Here is an 18,591-nt window from a genome sequence, read left to right as displayed (position 1 = left end):
TGGAACTGTGTCAATTTAATTTCTAATGATATATATAGTGCCAAAAGCCTTAGAAACAATTACAAAAGGGAATTTGCACAATAATAACAACTTCCCATGCCTGCACCTATGGTTTTGGTAGGTTAGGAACCAGTCTACAGTATAGGTGATCTCGGTTTTACCTTAACCATAATGCTGTACCTGCTTAAGGTTCAAGCTTCGTCCATCATGGTAAGCATACCCCTAAAAAGGTCTGCAAGTTGGGATAACCATAGAGACGGATCACAGCCCTGAACCTGTATAGCAACCTGTGACTAACTACACTCATAGCAACATATCAAGACTAACGACTAACAAACATTACAGGCTGGACCCACACAGTGGGTTCTAGGTACAGTCTCCAAGGTTGACACCAGGGGTTGACCACGCAGAAACTGCTAATGAACCAAAGGCAGTAAGATCTTGATAGAAGTGTCTTGAAGAAAAAAAAAATATTTTAAAATGGGGGGGAGGAGAAGGAGGTACCTCACCTAAGGACACTATCAAAAACTGTGATACAGGTTCATGTTTAAAATCGTTCATAGCCGCCGAGTGTATGACTCGGCCCTGTCCCTGGTGGCCGCGTCATTGGATTTGATTGACGGCAGCGGGAGCCAATGGCTGCACTGCTATCAATCCATCCAATGAAGAGACGAGAAGCCGTGGGGAGAACGACGCGGGATCGCACCCACGGAAGTTCAGGGCTCAGGTAAGTAAAACGGGGGCTCAGGGGGGCCGGACACTAATGCATAGGATGCATTAAGGTGAAAAAACACAAGACTTTAAAACCCCTTTAAGTCTAATGGAGTGGCTTGGGTTATACAAGAATGCCCCTAGGGGCAGTCCCAACAACATTTTTGCCAGTGTCCAATCACCTAGCCTGCAATAATCCAAGGTCTATGAATACAATCCTGTGCCCTGTACTATACAATTAAGTTATGAATGTATTTCAGTGAACCTAGTTTACACCGTTGTGGTTGTTTTGTGAGTGGTTTGTGAGCGTACTAAAAACTGAAAGGTTTGCTGCATTTTTTTGCACATAAATGTACTGGAATGCATGTCAACGCAACTCCATAAAAAAAGACGATACATAATAATAAAAAAAAAAATGCACCCTAAACACACTGCACATGCATTGCAAATGCATGCAAAAGTGCATGCTGAATCGATTGCAGGAGATTACCACATAAATGAAACCGCAGCTTGGCGGTATCTTGCAAAAGATAGTAGGACAAACCCCAAAAAATTCTTTAAATATATTAATAGTAAAAAGGTGAATTCTGAGCATGTAGGCCCCTTACAAAATAATCTAGAGTGGGTGACTGGGGACAAAGAGAAGGCAAATTTATTAAATGTTTTCTTCAGCTCTGTGTATACAATGGAGCATGGGGGAACTCATGTCCAAAATGGGGGTGGGAGTGACACAGCCTCAAATCCACAATGGCTCAAAAGTGATATGGTCCAGAAATATTTAGACAGAATAAAGGTGGATAAAGCACCTGGACCTGATGGCATCCATCCACGGATCCTAGGTGAGTTGAGCTCTGTCATTTCAAAGCCACTGTATCTAATATTTAGGGACTCATTAAAGACAGGAATAGTACCACTGGATTGGCGCAGGGCCAATGTGGTGCCCATATTTAAAAAGGGAACAAAGCCTTTACCAAGTAACTATAGACCTGTTGTTAGTTTAACTTCTATAGTTGGGAAGATACTGGAACGTTTAATAAAAGACCACATGGATAAGTTCTTGCTGGAAAAAAACTATTTAAGCAGCAGACAACATGGATTCATGAAAGACAGAAGTTGTCAGACAAACCCGATTTCCTTTTATGAAGAGGTAAGTAAAACCCTGGACAGAGGCGTGGCTGTGGATGTGATATATTTGGATTTTGCAAAAGCGTTCGATACAGTTCCGCACACACGGCTCATGTGTAAGGTAAGGTCTACAGGATTGGATATATCAGTTTGTAAATGGATAGAAAACTGGCTGAAAGACAGAATTCAGAGAGTCGTGGTTAATGATTCTTACTCTGAATGGTTCAATGTTATCAGTGGTGTACCCCAAGGTTCAGTACTGGGACCCTTACTTTTCAATATATTTATAAATGATATTGGGTCTGAGATCAAAAGTAACATTTCTGTCTTTGCAGATGACACCAAGCTATGCAGTGGAATAACGTCCTTGCAGGATGTCTCCAATTTACAAGCCGACCTCAATGCTCTGTCTAATTGGGCGACTGAGTAGCAGATGAGGTTTAATGTAGATAAATGTAAAGTTATGCACTTGGGGAATAAGAATATGCATGCATCATACATACTAGGGGGAGTACAACTGGGGGGATCTGTAGTGGAGAAGGATCTGGGGGTTTTAGTTGATCATAAGCTCAATAATGGCATGCAATGCCAAGCTGCGGTTTCCAAAGCGAGCAAAGTCCTTTCTTGTATTAAGAGAGGTATGGACTCCAGAGACAGAGATATAATTTTGCCCCTGTACAAATCATTAGTAAGACCTCATCTGGAATATGCAGTTCAGTTTTGGGCACCAGTTCTCAAAAAGGACATCGGAGAACTGGAGAAAGTGCAGAGAAGGGCAACCAAACTGATAAGAGGCATGGAGGAGCTCAGCTATGAGGAAAGATTAGAAGAACTAAATTTATTCACTCTTAAGAGGAGAATAAGGGAGGATATGATCAACATGTACAAATATATAAGAGGTCCATACAGTGAACTTGGTGTTGAGTTATTCACTTTACGGTCAACACTGAGGACAAGAGGGCACTCTTTACGTCTAGAGGAAAAGAGATTTCACCTCCAAATACGGAAAGGTTTTTTCACAGTAAGAGCTGTGAAAATGTGGAACAAACTCCCTCCAGAGGTGGTTCTGGCCAGCTCAGTAGATTGCTTTAAGAAAGGCCTGGATTCTTTCCTAAATGTACAGAATATAACTGAGTACTAAGATTTGTAGGTAAAGTTGATCCAGGGTAAATCCGATTGCCTCTCGGGGGATCAGGAAGGAATTTTTTCCCCTGCTGTAGCAAATTGGATCATGCTCTGCTGTTTTTTTTTTGCCTTCCTCTGGATCAACTGTGGGTATGGAGTTGGGTGTATAGGATTTTACTGTGTTTTTTTATTTTGTTTTTTTTATTTTTTGTGGTTGAACTGGATGGACTTGTGTCTTTTTTCAACCTGACTAACTATGTAACTATGTAACTATGTAGAGATCTCCTGAAAGGCAACCTTTGTAATAAATAATCTAGCTGGATATATGGAACTTAAAATGTTAATTTTTAGGGAGCCACAGATGCTCTGCAATGGATTTATCACAGCTTTTAAATGTATTTTGACTGAGACCCTGCTTTTTCTTCTACTTCATTGCCCATTTTGCTTGTTAAATCCAAACCAAAACACCATTGCCACGGTTATCTACAGTCTAAACAACTTTTCTAGTGTTTTTTAATTATCTCATATATTGAGTTTTTTTCCATTACTTAACCACTTCCCGACGGCCGTACGACTTTATACGGCTGCAGGGTGGTTCTACTGCTCTGAGTGGCCGTGTTTTTACGGCCTCCGCTCCTCCTGGCCATTGGGGGGCGCGCGAGCGCGCCCGCCGCATCACTGGAATGCGGATGTGCGTGCCTGGCGGCCGCGATGTCCGCCAGGCTCCCGCGATCGGCGGTTACAGAGACAAGGATGTGGATCTGTGTGTGTAAACACACAGATCCACGTCCTGTCAGGGAGAGAGGAGACCGATCTGTGTCTCTTGTACATAGGGACACAGATCAATCACCTCCCCCAGTCAATCCCCTTCCCCCACAGTTAGTAACACTCCCTAAGGTACACATTTAACCCCTCCCTCACCCCCTAGTGTTAACCCCTTCAATGCCAGTCACATTTATACAGTAATTAGTGCATATTTATAGCACTAATCGCAGTATAAATGTGAATGTGCCAAAAATGTGTCCGATGTGTCTGCCATAATGTCGCAGTACCGATAACAATTACATTACTACTACTACCAAAAATATGTAGAATACGTATCGGCCTAGACTGAGAATTTTTTTTTTTTTAAATTGAGCTATTTATTATAGCAACAAGTAAAAAAATATTTTTTTTTTCAAAATTGTCTCTCTATTTTTGTTTATAGCGCAAAAAATTAAAAACCACCAAAAGAAAGCTCTATTTGTGGGAAAAAAAGGACGTCAATTTTGTTTGGGAGCCACGTCGTACGACCGCGCAATTGTCAGTTAAAGCGACGCAGTGCCGAATCGCAAAAAGTCCTCTGGTCAGGAAGGGGGTATATGTGCCCAGTAAGCAAGTGGTTAAAATACAGCAGACTTTGTTCTGCATTACCTCATTCCCAGTGCAGACTGTGACAGCAGTTCATACAGGTCACCAGAAGTGGCATCCTCTGGCTGCAAAATAAAGAAAAAAAAATATTTTTTAATCAGACTGCTACTGCAGATTTAAGATGTCGGTCACACAGAAATAGTACAGCAAAATCCCTGCACAGCATAGCTAAATATGTGTTCTATACAACTTACTTGGAACTATATTAATCCTTGAGAAACTTTTGAAACAAATTTTGTCTCGTAACATGAGACCACTAATTATATTAAACATAATTTCTAGACTTGTAGAAAGTCATTTAAGCCTAAATCCTCACCTTCGGGGGTGTTGATGCAAGAAATTTCAAACATACATGTTCCACCTATCACTTCATATTTGTGGTAATAAAAATGTTACACCTTGTATGTACAAGTATGGCTGACCTATTACATGTAAACCCTTTATTTGTCAGTCCTTTTAAGACAGCCACTCACTGACACTAGCAATTGTATAAAATTAGACATCCACTAAAAATGTGTCAGTGGCAGTGGCAGATTCTGCATTTAGCTACACAAACTTTTCTCCAGTAGTTCATTGAGGACACAGCCGAACTCCGAGTATATGCCCTGACACTAGGAGTATGGAAGAGAAAAATCACAATGAATTGACTGCGGTCTGCAAAAACTATGCAGTTTGCTTAGGAAAGAAAAAAAATGAGCCAGGATCTACACTAGGTGCCATTGATTGGGCAAAGTACACTTTATATGAGGATATAAAGCACTGCACAAACTGTTGGCGCTTTATAAATCCTGTATAATATAATCAATAAATAATATACTTTAGGGCTTGACAGATTTGCTTGGAATCTAGGAGCCAGCTAAAAAAGTAAGGAGCCATTTTTTTTTTAATGACCGACAAAGCTTTATTTTCAATATAAAAATAAACCAATCTTAAATTTACACAGAAAGACGACTAGAACCACACACACACACACACACACACACATATATATATATTAGTGGGGGGTGCGTACGGAGACAGGACCACTTCAATATGGGGCATTTTCATCCCCTTCCTACCCAGGCCAATTTTCAGCTTTCAGCGCTGTCACGTTTTGAATGACATACAACACTGTACCTCAATTAAATTTTGATAATCTTTTTCCCACAAATAGAGCTTTCTTTTGGTGGTATTTGATCACCTCTGCGGTTTATTTTTTTGCGCTCTAAACAAAAAAAGACCAACAATAAATTTTAGCTTTTTGCTCTAATAAATAATAATATATATATATTTTTTTTTAACCAAAAATATCGCAATACGAGTATATTGATTGGTTTGCACAAAATAGGGAATAGGTTTTATGGAATTTTTACTAGTAATGGAGGCGATCTGCAATTTTTGTCAGGACTGTGATATTGCAGTGGACAGATCGGCCAGTTTTGACACCAGCGAACAGTGCTGTAAATATGCACTGATTGCTGTATAAATGTCAATGGCAGGAAAGGGGTTAAATATGTTTCACCTAGGGCAGGGGTTCTCAACCCCTTTAGTGCCGTGACCCCTTGATAAAATTTCAAAAGTTGTAGGGACCCCTAACATTATTGTCAGCACCCAAGGCAAGTAATTTGCGCCCCCTAACCCGCAGACATTTAGCGCTCCCCGAGTTCCTTTCCACTCGTACAATATTATAACCCCTTAGGGTACATTTTAGGATGTTCCCCTCTCTCTCTTTGTTCTCCTTTCTTTCCCTTTTATCTCTCTCCTAATTTCTTGTTTTTTCCCCCATCCCCCTCTCTAGCCATCTTTCTTGTTCTTTCTCTTATTCTTTCTCTCCCTTTTTCTTTGTTCCTTCCACTCTTTTCCTCTCCAATCCATGTATTCTCTATTTTTATTCATTCTCTTACTCCATGGTGGGTGGGGGGGAGTTGGGATGAGTGGCAGTGCTAGGGGGGGGGGGGGGGGGGTGGGATCAGTGGCAATGCAGGGGGGGGGGGTTCTGATCAGCCAACTTGGGTGCTCTTGATGAAGGTCATCTGCTGATCTGAGGACTGTAGTGGGGACTTGTAATGGCAACTATAATCATGTTACTCGTGTTAATAACTGTCTCCGACTTTGTGGTGTCTTGCAGCAGTGACACCTATCCCAAAATCAGGGCATAGGGTCTCCTCCAGCCCCTCCCACTTCACATTCCTCACCAGTCAGCTGACCTCTAGTCTCTGCCCCCCAGCCATGCCGTGAACTGAATTGGTGGCTGCGAAGAGTCTGAGTGGGTGGCACCGGCTCCAGAGACAGTCCTGCTGGGCGGCCGCAAAAAGGCTGGCGGTGCGGGTTTCAAGAACAGCCCAGGATCCAGTGACCCCTGGCAAATCATCATTTGACCCCCAAGTTGAGAACCACTGACCTAGGGAGTGATTCTAACCGATTCCAACTGTGGGGGGAGGGGACTGACTGAAGGAGGTGACCGATCGGTGTTCCTATATACAAGGAACACGCAATCGGTCTCCTCTCCCCTAACAGGACGTGGATCTGTGTGTGCGCAATCACAGGTGCCTGGCAGACATCGTGGCTGCAAGGCACTCGCATCAGCTCCCAAGTGACGCGGCGGGTGGGTGCGCCCCCTAGTGGCTGGGAAGCCGAGGACATCATATGACGGCCACCTGGGATGGCAGAGCCACCTTGCGGCCGTCATATGACTATATACGGGATGGAAAGTGGTTAAAGCCCAATTCCAAGCACTTTTTAAAACAAAACAATGAAAAAACAGCTTTCCTTGTAACACTCAACTTTTCTTTGGCATTGACCACAGCAGACTTAACACTCCGAAGGTCAAAGTCATGTCGAATTGCTCCCAAGCTCATTTATCCCACTTCCTGTTGCCTAGGGCAATATGGACCCAGAGAAGCTTCATTATGACTAACAGGCGAATGCTGCAAAGAACAGGACTCGCATCATTATGTGAATGCTGCTCCCTGCACTATTCAGGGCCACCTACTGCCAAGGACAGAAAAGGAGGACGAAGAAGACTGCATGTCACTTGTGTAGACTTTAGACACGTAATAAAAAAAAAAAGGTATGCATTAACCACTTCCATACCGGGCCTATTCTAGCACTCCTCTCCTACATGCAAAAATCATCATTTTTTTGCTAGAAAATTACTCAGAACCCCCAAACACTATATATGTTTTTTTAGCAGACACCCTAGGGAATAAAATGGTGGTCATTGCAACTTTTTATCTCGCACGGTATTTATGCAATCATTTTTCAATTTCAGCACGATCATGGGAGGATGTCCTGGGAAGGGTACAGTGGCCTCCATCATCCATAAATAAAATAAATTTGGAACCACCAGAACTTTTCCTAGAGCGAGTCGCCCCAGCCAAAGTGTTAGTGGGAGAAGGGCCTTAGTCAGTCAGGTGACAGAGCTCGAGCGTTTCTCTATGGAGAAATGGGAAAATGGTGTCAAAATTGTCCGATCTGTCCGCTGCAGTATGGCTAAAAATCACAGATCACCACCATTACTAGTAAAAAATTAATAAAAATGCCATAAATCTTTCCCATAGTTTGTAGATGCTACAACTTTTGCGCAAATCAATCAATATACACTTATTGCATTTTTTTTTACCAAAAATATGTAGAAGAATATATATTGGCCTAAAGTGATGAAAAAATTTGTTTTTTAAAAACATTATTGGGGATATTATAGCACAAAGTATTTTTTTTTTTTCAAAATTGACGCTCTATTTTTGTTTATAGTGCAAAATATAAAAACCACAGAGGTAATCAAATACCACAAAAAGAAAGCTCTATTTGTGGAAAAAGAATGTCAATTTTGTTTGGGTACATCGTCACACGACCACGCAATTATCAGTTAAAGTGACGCAGTGCCGTATCGAAAAAAAATGTCCTTGTCGTTAAGCAGGAAAATCTTCCAGTCTGCAAGTGGTTAAAGAACACTTATTTAACAACTGGGACAACCACTACCTCCTAAAGGTGAGAGACAAAAAGTGGGTCCCCCAATGGTGGTGCCATCAGTTGCCTAAATTTTGTATAGAACCATTTTGTATCAAAACATTTGGTAACATGGAAAGTACTCCATCAGGAGGATTCCACTTTCTAGTAAGGCCATTATCAAATTGCTTATGGTTTGGAAAAACACAATGCTTGTATCTGTGAAAGCCAAGTGTTTGGCTACTCACTTTTGAGAATCTGTAGGACAGTTTGGAACAGACTGTGCATAACTCCTCAGTGACAAGCAGATCTATTATATGAACAACCACCTTTTTTACATTTTTATTTGCCTAGAGGCATGGCATTTATCCAGAGATCCGCTGTGTCCTCTAATGAACAGTGGGAGAAATCTACTATTTTTAAAAGTAGCAAGCGAGCTACTGGAGAGTGAGGCTTAAATATGTTTTTATATTTAATGATTGACTAATGGTTAAAAAATAATAATAATTAATCTCAAGGAATAATACAATCCACAATAATGTGCCCACAACCATAGAAAAAACAGATGATTGCCTGGTGTCTGTTCTGCTTCAAAAACACACAAGCCTTAGGTGTGTTAGCTGGAGATCTGTAGGTCATTGTGTTCTTGTCTGCAGTCACTTTTTCCTGGTGAATACAAACCTCATTAAAACTTATGTTTTTCTACATGTCTAATGTCTTAAGAAGCTAGACATCCTGTTTTAGTACACCTGCAACAGTGAATCAAAACCATTTTGAAGCTGTAAGTACAGAAAAAAAAGAAAAAAAAAAAAGATTTCACTGAACTGCTATGTAAGGAAGCATATTGGGCTTTTCCATTTTGTGGAAAAGTTCAAGTGGTTGTATGCCCGGAAAAAAATAAAAACATGCAAGACAAACGCATTATGAGCTAGTATGCACCGCATACTAGCTCAGTATGAAATACTTGCCTTAGAACGAAGTGCCGGCATCGCCTCCCGGTCACCTCTGAGGGAAGCGGACCTGTTCCCTCTGCGTTTCTTCCGGGTTCAAGGTTCCAGTGCTGTGAGTGGCCAGAGCCACAATGATCACTCCTGGCAGCATCCGCTGAACCTTCAGGGTGGATCTTCAGGGCGTAAACACCGCTGACATCAGCGGCAACATGTAAATATCTCCTAAACTGTACAGGTTTAGGAGATAATTATTTTACCTACAGGTAAGCCTTATTATAGGCTTACTGGGGCAAAATAAAAAATGTGAAAGCGGGGTATACAACCGCTTATGTTTTTGTTATTAAAGCGGAGTTCCACCCGAAAGTGGAAGATCCACTTTAAGGATTCCTGACCCCCGTCATTTTGAGGGGGGGGGGGGCAGGTACCTAGTTTTGACAGGAACTCAGCTCCTACTTCAAGTCGTGCCACCTCTTACCCCCCCCCCCCTTCCTGCAATCTCCTGGGACATGTTAGAATAGCTGGAAATGATTGTATGATTTCCACTGTTTTCTGTTTGAGCAGAGATAAGCCAAACAGATGGATGTGCATGATGAATGAAGACATAAGCAGGGGCGGATCCAGGGGGGGGCAACAGGGCAATTGCTCCCCCTTAGAAAATAATGAGCGGGTGAGTGAACAATCATGCCGGGCTGCAAGGCTGGTAAACGGGCTGGCGTGTTACTGAGCAAGCAGGCAGGTGTTCTGTCAGGAAGCCGCCACTACCCATCTGAATATACACAACTGAAGTGACGTTGCGTCGCGTCCATCTTGGTACACCCACACTTGTCCACAGTAAGTCTAGGGTTAGAAGTCGGCAAGCGGACATCTTTATACACCCACCGGAGTCTTGCTTTTCACAATTATTTTTAACAGTAAAATTAACTTGTATATAAGCAGAGTTTACTGTTAAAATAACTTTGAAAAGCAAGACTCCGGTGGGTGTATAAAGATGTGCGCTTGCCGACTTCTAACCCTAGGCTTACTGTGGACATGTGCGGGTGTACCAAGATGGCCGTGACGCAACGTCACTTCAGTTGCATATTCAGATCGGTAGCGGCGGCTTTCTGACAGAACACCTGCCTGCTCGCTCAGTGACACGCCAGCCCGCTCACCAGCCTTACTGCCCGGCATGATTGATGGTGTATAAATGGTGGGTGTATAAAGATGTCAGCTTGCCGACTTCTAACCCTAGGCTTACTGTGGACAAGTGCGGGTGTACCAAGATGGCCGCAATGCAACATCACTTTGGTTGCATATTCTGATGGGTAGTAGCATCTCTCCCAGCCTGCCCTCACTCTAGGACACAGCCACTGCCAAGTGACAATCCGCATCTTGTGGCAGGGGACATTGGCAAACAATCTGGTGGCAGGGGACGTGGCAAGTGACAATCTGCATCTGGTTAATTTTAGATTATAATGTAATAATAGTAATAATGTGCTTCAATCATCCCGACACCATATCAACCATGGCGCCGTGATGATTGAAGCCCCAACACCAGCCATTGCCCTGACAAATTGCCCACAACATTTTCTGGTAGTGCCCCTTATGAGACTAGACTCTGGATCCGCCCCCGTCTCATAGTTCTTCATACGTCTCATTTAATAATTTAACTTTGAGCTTTGTAGACCAAAGTACAGGTAGGCACTAAAACCCATAACCGAATACATAACATGCAGTAATAAAATTTATATTACCTAACCACAAACAGAAAAAGGCTAAGATTTCCATTTATTAAACAAAAACTGACACTTAATTGTGCAAGTTCCACAGAACGTATTTTTTTTCTACTATATTATCAAAGTATGAAATAATCAGGGAAAATAAAGTGCTATGAAAATAGGCACCTGCATAAAGACTGGCAATGACACGGACCTTCAAGAAAGTCCCTTCTCCAACTAGCCTTTGTAGGGCCATAAGTAGGGTAAAAAAAAATTATAATTTCAGAACCAAAACTTTTATTTTTTTATTTTTAAGGGTTATAAACAAGCAAATAAAATATTGGATTATACCTTTAGACCCCTTTCACACGGGGACGGATCCACTTTCAGCGGCTCACCAGCGGGAGATCTCTCCTCAGATCTCCGCTGAGCTGGCGGATGACAAGTCCCTCTCTGCTCACTGAGCGGAGAGGGGCTTGTCCAGCACCGTTGTATTCTATGGCGAGATCTGATGAAAACGATCCCCCATGGATGGATGGCGACGTATCATACGATTTTAGCGGATCGGATCTGGTCAGATATATGGAGCGGCCATTCAGGTCCGCCTAAGAAACCGACAGGCGGACCCTGAACGGTCTAAATGTGTGAAAGGGGCCTTACAATAACACAGTAACCAAACTCTGTGACCAAATGTGCATCAATTACATTTGTATATTTTGGCCAACCCCCAATTGGCACAAAGGAGAAATAAATTGTAAAGATCAGCACAGAGAAAGGTACTAACCTTGGACGACATGATCATTTAATATTAGAGCCAATATACCAACAGGCTTAATATGGAGGGCAATGCAAAACAGAATTTCCCACAACAATTTGTGTTTTGTTTATTGTAGTAAAAGATGATTTATGAATGCTATAGATCAGTGGTCTCCAAATTGGAGCCCTTGGGGCATCATTCCTTCCAGTGAGATGAGGCACTATTCCTTGGAATGACAATGACAGTGGGACATATTTCCTTCTACTGACACCAATGATGGGGCACTATTCCTTTCATTGACACCAATGATGGTGGAACTATTTCTCAAACTGACACCGACAATGGGGTACAGTTTCTTCCACTGATACCAATGATGGGGTATTATTCCTCCTACTAATACCAATGATGGGGCACCTACTCCTACTGACCACCAAGACTGATGCCATCTTTATTCTCACTGATGCTAGGCCCAAGACATTTCTACCCCCACTGGCCACAATTAAAGTGACCGTTTGTTTGAAAAGTTTTGAGAGCCCTACTAGAGAATATTGCTATTCTTGTGCCGATTTAATGACTAAGCTATTTATCTTGTGTTATTTTGGAAGGGTAATAAATGACACCAAGTCACATATATGACAAAGTATTTAAAAAAATGTACTTCTTGAAAAGGTAATGTTAAAATCAAATTGGACCATGCTTTAAAAAAATGTGTGCCTTCCTCCGATATACCTACATGGTCAGGTAAACCAGTCACAAATAATGCCAAATGCATTAACACAAAAATAAATAGGGAATTGGTTTAATCTGCATGCCACAATGATCAGTAGACACAGATACGGGAGCCAAAGCTGCCTTGGTCCCTCCTGCCTGCCAAGCCTAGCCTTTAAAATTCTAGAAATACTCATTAACCAATAGGGACGCTTGGGAGCTGGGAGGAGTAAACATTGTTAAACCATATTCTTATACATAATTTGAATTTATTTATCATACATCACAGGCAGGGCCGGACTTAGGCGCCCTGTGCGAGAAAGCTTTACAGCGCCCCCTAGTGACCACGCCCTTAGTAACCACACCCCTCAGTAACCACACCCTTTCAGTGTCCACACCTATTTCTCCAAATACCGGCTCCATTTAAAGCCTTCCATTATGTTAAGTTCCCAAAAAACAGATTACAAGCTATGATAAAAATACAACTTTTATTCACATGGTATAATAACGCCACCTATACTGAAAATCACACAGTATAATAACGCCACCTATACTGCAAATCCCATGGTATAATAACGCCACATATACTGCAAATCACACAGTATAATGCCACCTATACTGCATATCACACGGTATAACGCCACATATAAAGTAAATCACATGGTATAATACCACTACCTGTAAATTTACTATCGAATATCAAACATAATTACAATAAAGTATTTTTTAACTTTTGTATTTACTGTGCCTTTAAGGAGCACCCTATTTAAATAATAAAATACAAAACAGACATTAAGCAGTACACTATTTATAAAAAAATTATTTACTTACAGAAAAAAGTTTTTACATCTGCTGCCTGCTTCTGTGGATTCTTGCCCTCCTTTGTCTTCTCAGTGTGCAATGGCATATGAGCTCCTGCTCCTCATCCTTGCTCCTCATAGCAAGGCAAGGACAGCTGCCCACGCCGTTTTTCTGGCAGAATCCGCCTGTGGCCTGCCAGTACTTTGTCCAGTTTTAAAGATGGCCCCTGCACTCTTAATGAGTAACCCACAGACTGCCAGTGACACTGTCACTGCAGCCTGTGCTGCCTGGCTGAGCCGACAGCTGATCCATCCAGCGTCCGCACGGAGGAGCGCCGTGCCCGAACATTTAAGATGATCTCCGACTTCTAACAAGGCAGGGACAGCCGCCCACGCTGTCATTCCTACAGAATCCGCCTGGCCTGCCAGCAGGGGCGTACCTAGAGCATTTGACACCCGGGGCGGATCCTATATCTGCCCCCCCCCCACAGTAAAATTTAAAAACCTCACTGTGCCCCCTGCTTCCTTCAATATCTCTGTCACTACTGTGTACCCCTCTCCACAACTGCACCACTGGACCCCTTTACATTAAACAACACCCTGCATCACTTTACATTACACAGCCCCCCACAGCTCTAGACACCTATATGTTACACAGACACCACCCTAAGAGTTCTGGACCCCCTACATGTTATGCAGACCCCCCTACAGTCTCCCCCTACAGTGCAGACCCATCCCCCTACAGTGCAGACCCCCCTTACAGTGCAGACCCCCCTTCCCTACAATACAGACCCCTCCTTACAATACAGAACCCTCCCCCCTACAATACAGATCCACCGCTACAGTGCAGACCCCCCTACAATACAGAACCCCCCCACAATACAGGACCCCCCCACAATGTCTGTAGACACCCCCTCCCCCTACAACACAGACACCCCTTCCCCCTTCAGACCTGTAAACAAGGCAAGCTGATCATCTGAGCCACGTGCTGCACACACAGCACAGTATGAAAAAGGGGGAGGCGGTTGCACTGTGCTCGGCTGCGTGACTGAGATAGTCACAGGCAGCCGAGACTCCTCAGACCCGCGGCGCTGTACAGGGAAGGGGGATCATTGCGGCTGGGTCCCGGGTGTGCCGACGGCTCGCTCGGGTGCGGCTTGCACCCCCCCCTGCAAAGCCAGGCTTCAGCCTGCTGTGTCTGCCGATGCCTCCCTGTCACCACGCCATGCCACCCGGCGCCCGCCAACGGTGCCAAGTTTTCTTCAGTCACGGAGGGGGGAGCCAAATCTGTTCCGGTCAGAATCTGTGCAGGTCGCCAGGGGCCCATGTTGCTATGGCGCCCTGTGCGACCGCACACCCCAATGGCCGGCCCTGATCACAGGACACAGAGCAGCCATAGTAATTACTATGTGGGTTATACGCCACCTATAGGTGAATGGACACTGGTACACTCAAGACAGGAATCCCCCCTATATAACCCCTCCCATACAGGGAGTACCTCAGTTTTTTCACCAGTGTCTAAGGTGTTGGTCACGGTTAATGATGTGCTAACAGAGCTTCGCTAAGATCCTTGACAGGATCAAGGGGCCATGCTATCTGATCCATTCAAAGTTCCAAAAAAGGCCAAAGTGAATGGTACCCGAGCCTCTGGGAAGAAGAAAGGTTGCTGCCTGTAATGCTCCTCTTTTGAGGGCTGGACCCTGGGATCCAGTACCTTGGTCACATACATACTATACCAAAGGTTGCTCTGGCAGGGTGCTGTACAGGTTCAAGGGAGAGGACCACATTTAAAAGGGGACCCAGTCCTTCAAGGTCCGTCGTGACATGGCCCACCGTGATGGGTGAAGATTGGGTCGGTCTGATTTTCAGCAGTATCCTGCGGCAGAAATGGTAAGTTAAGAAGATCCTAAGGAACCTAGGTTCACTTGTTTCAGTCCCTTAAGGAGTTGGTCCTTTCTGGATATAAATTGCCCCCCCAGCAGAGACAGCTGAAGCCTCCTTTTCCTCTTTGGGTTACCTAAAACCTCCACAGGATCGTCACACTTTTCCAGTACACCCTTTGCTAGAAAAGCTAATATATGCTGAGTGGGATCACCCAGATAAACATTTTCTTCCACCTCAAGGGTTTTTTCTTCTTTATCCTATGGTAGAGAAGTTCACTAAGCAGTGGAGTTTACCTGCAGTAGACACAGCTATCTCCTCTGTGAATAGGAGTCTAACTTGTTTAGTGGACAATGTCCAGGTGTTTAAGGATCCAGTCGACAAGAGACTGGAATATTTACTTAGGGCCTCATTTGCCATGGCGGGTGCAGTAGCACAACCTGCAGTAATAGGTATTTGTCAAGACCTAAAGGATGAAGTTAAGCAGGTTATCAAATCGGTACCTGCTTGAGGAGAAGAGGCCCAGGATTTAGCTGAGCTACCAAGGGCCTTGTGCTTTGCGGTTGTTGCCATCAAAGATTCTATTCATCAGACATCACACCTTGCTCTCCTGTTGGTGTATATGCATAGAATTCTGTGGCTGAAGCATTGGTCAGCTGAGTCACGATGTAAAAAACTCTTGGCTGGGTTTTTCCTTTCAAGGGGAATGGTTGTTTGGGGAGGAGTTGGATAAGTACATCCAAAAAATTTCGAAAGGTAAAAGTACCCTTCTACCGGTTAAGAGAAAGAGTAAGTGTCCCTTCATTCAAACATGCTTCCTCTTTGGTGCCAGGGGCGAGTCAGCCTCCAGGCAGTTGTGACGGCCTTCGTCATCAGGGTCAAAGGGTAGGCCTCAGGCCCAAGCACAAGGCCAGAAGAAGCCCTGGGGGCAGAAGCCTACAAAACAGAGTCCCAAAGCCTCCTTATGATGGGGTGAAAACCACAGAGCTTGGCAAGAAGAGATCCTAGACAGATGGGTCATTTCTGTGGTAGCCATGAGTTTCAGAAGTTCCCTCCGGTTCGCTTTCTAAGCTTGAACGTCCCCAAAGACCCAGTGAAAAATAGGATTTTTTGTACTCACCGTAAAATCCTTTTCTCTGTTGTCCATGGACGGACACAGATCCTTAAATCTTGACAAGTTCCTGTTCACAGGAGAGGACTAGGCAGAAACATGTTAGAGAATTAAATACATGTTACTTTAACAGAGTTGAACAGCCCCACCCAGGGGGCAGTCCCTCCAGACATGATCCTCCTTTCCTGCAATATGCAGCCTCAGTTTGTAACAAGCAGTACAAACCTAAAAAGGAGGGGTGGGCGCTGTGTCCGTCCATGGACGACAGAGAAAAGGATTTTACGGTGAGTACAAAAAAATACTATTTTCGCTTATCGTCCATGGACGGACACAGCTTCTTAAATCTTGACAAGTGGGACGTCCCCAAGCAGTGTAAAAAAAACGAGGGGTGGGAACAGTATCACTAAAACCAATATAAGTTCACCCCAAAACAATCAGAGCTCCTCAACGGAGGAGTTGCAACTTTAAACAGCCGCCTGCAAAACTTAGCGGCCGAAAGAAGCATCAGAAGATGCACTCGCAGCAACCGTGTAAAATTTTGAAAAATAATTTGAACGGACGACTAAGTCGTCGCCTTGCACACCTGCGAGACAGAGGCTTGATGTCGGAAAACCCAGGAAGCACCAATTTCCCTGGTCGAAAGTGCCGTGACCGGAAAGGGAGCGCCTGCCCCCTAAGAGCATAGGCCTGAATGACAGTTTGCCTGATCCACCGAGAAATGGTGGCCGACGAGACCGGCAGGTCCTTTTGTGGACCAGACACTGACAGACACAAAAAGTGCGTCAGTTCCCTGAAACAGAGCCGCAGCGGACAGGTACACCCACAAAGCGCGTAGCATGCCCAAAGCATGGAGCGCAACCTCCTAAGGATGCGCTGGCCGAGGATACAAGGATGGAAAAACAATGTCCTCATTCAGGTGAAAAGCCGAAACCACCTTCAGAAGAAAGGAAGGTCGCGGACGCACCATCGCCTTATCCTTATGGAGGATCAAGTATGGTGACTTGCAAGACAAGGTCGCCAACTCAGAAAGCCTTCTGACAGAAGTAATGGCCACCAAAATGGCCAGCTTCTGAGAGATGTCGAGAGGAATCTCTCTGATGTTTTCAAAAGGAAGGCTCCTTTAGAATCGAGAGCACCAGAGTCAAAACCCATGGGGGGGGGGGAAGAGGTGGGTCAAGAGGGAGGAAGTTTATAACGAAACCCCTTGCACAAAGGTACCCACCAGAGAAAGGCCCGCTAAAGGCCACATAAAAAACACAGCCAAGACTGAAAACTGCCCCTTAACGGTGCTTAAGGCAAGTTTCTGATCTACTCCAAGCTGTAAAAAACAGCAGGACCCTGGACACCGAGTACGTCCGTGGACGCCACCCCATCTCTTCGCACAAAGAGATGTAGGCCTTCCAGGTGCGATGGTAGATCCTCCTGGAAGAAGACTTCCGTGCCCTCAGCATGGCTGAGATGACCGAGTCGGACAGACCCCGGTCTCTTAAAACCTGTCTTAATAGCCATGCTGTGAAAGCCAGCAACTCTAAAAACAGGATGAAGTATGGGACCCTGAGACAGAAGGCCCCTCACATTGGCAACCGCCAGGGTACATCCGCCACCACGAGATCGGCGTACCAAGGACGCAGAGGCCAATCTGGAGCGATTAGAATCATCGGGATCACCTCAGCCTCCACTCTGCAGAGCAGCAGAGGAAGCAACTTCAATGGGGGAAAGGCATAAAGTAGCCGTCAGCACAGGGATCACTAGACCTGGCCACAAACTTCAACACCTTGCGGTTGAGACGAGCGGCCAGGAGATCCACGCCCTGTGAGCCCCACCTCTTGCAAGGGAGTTGAAACACCTTTGAGTGCAAAGACCAGTCACCCTGGTCCAGCATTTGGCGACACAGGTAGTCCGCCTGCCAGTTTACCAGATGGTAGACATAAGCCACAGCCGTGGCATTGTCCGACTGAATCCTGATCGGGCTACTTTGCAACCTTCTCGACCACGAGGAGAAGCAAAGCCTGAACGCCCGAAGTTCTAAGACATTGATCAGTAGACAGGATTCCGCTAGAGTCCAGCGACCCTGGGTCGACTGGACCCCCCAGATGCCCCCCCCCCAACCCGTGAGGCTGGCGTCCGTCGTAATCACCGTCCACTGGAAGGGAAGAAACGACTACCCGGACCGAAGAGCCGGGTATCTCAGCCACCAACTCAGAGAGACTGACTAGGTGGCTTACCTGAATCTGACGATCCAGAGACAAAAGAGATTTGTTCCACTTGGACAGTATCTCCTTCAGTGATTTATAAGGAAACCTCTCAGTAAGGAAAGAAAGACATAACGTAAAAGTACCATCATCCTATCATAATTTGAATAGAGGTTAATCTAGAACCCCAGTCACCT

At 44.5% G+C, this 18,591-nt stretch overlaps 1 protein-coding gene across 7 annotated transcripts in view; it reads right to left on the bottom strand.

Moving 5' to 3' along the window:
• The window catches only part of LEMD1 (LEM domain containing 1), a 376,965-nt gene that overhangs the window by 15,607 nt on the left and 342,767 nt on the right, over positions 1-18,591 (bottom strand). For 6 of the 7 annotated variants that reach the window (XM_040337548.1, XM_040337546.1, XM_040337545.1 and 3 more), the window contains 2 exons: positions 8,872-8,964; positions 4,375-4,436 (listed from right to left, as the gene is read on the bottom strand). In XM_040337548.1, coding sequence (XP_040193482.1) covers positions 4,375-4,436; positions 8,872-8,964 — 155 coding nt within the window. The remainder of the gene's footprint in view (positions 1-4,374; positions 4,437-8,871; positions 8,965-18,591) is intronic. The other variant, XM_040337551.1, reaches the window with a different exon arrangement.

The sequence above is a fragment of the Rana temporaria genome, chromosome 2 (assembly GCF_905171775.1).
Source record: "Rana temporaria chromosome 2, aRanTem1.1, whole genome shotgun sequence".
In the NCBI taxonomy this organism is placed as follows: Eukaryota; Metazoa; Chordata; class Amphibia; order Anura; family Ranidae; genus Rana; species Rana temporaria.
This window is presented reverse-complemented; position numbering and strand designations above follow the sequence as displayed.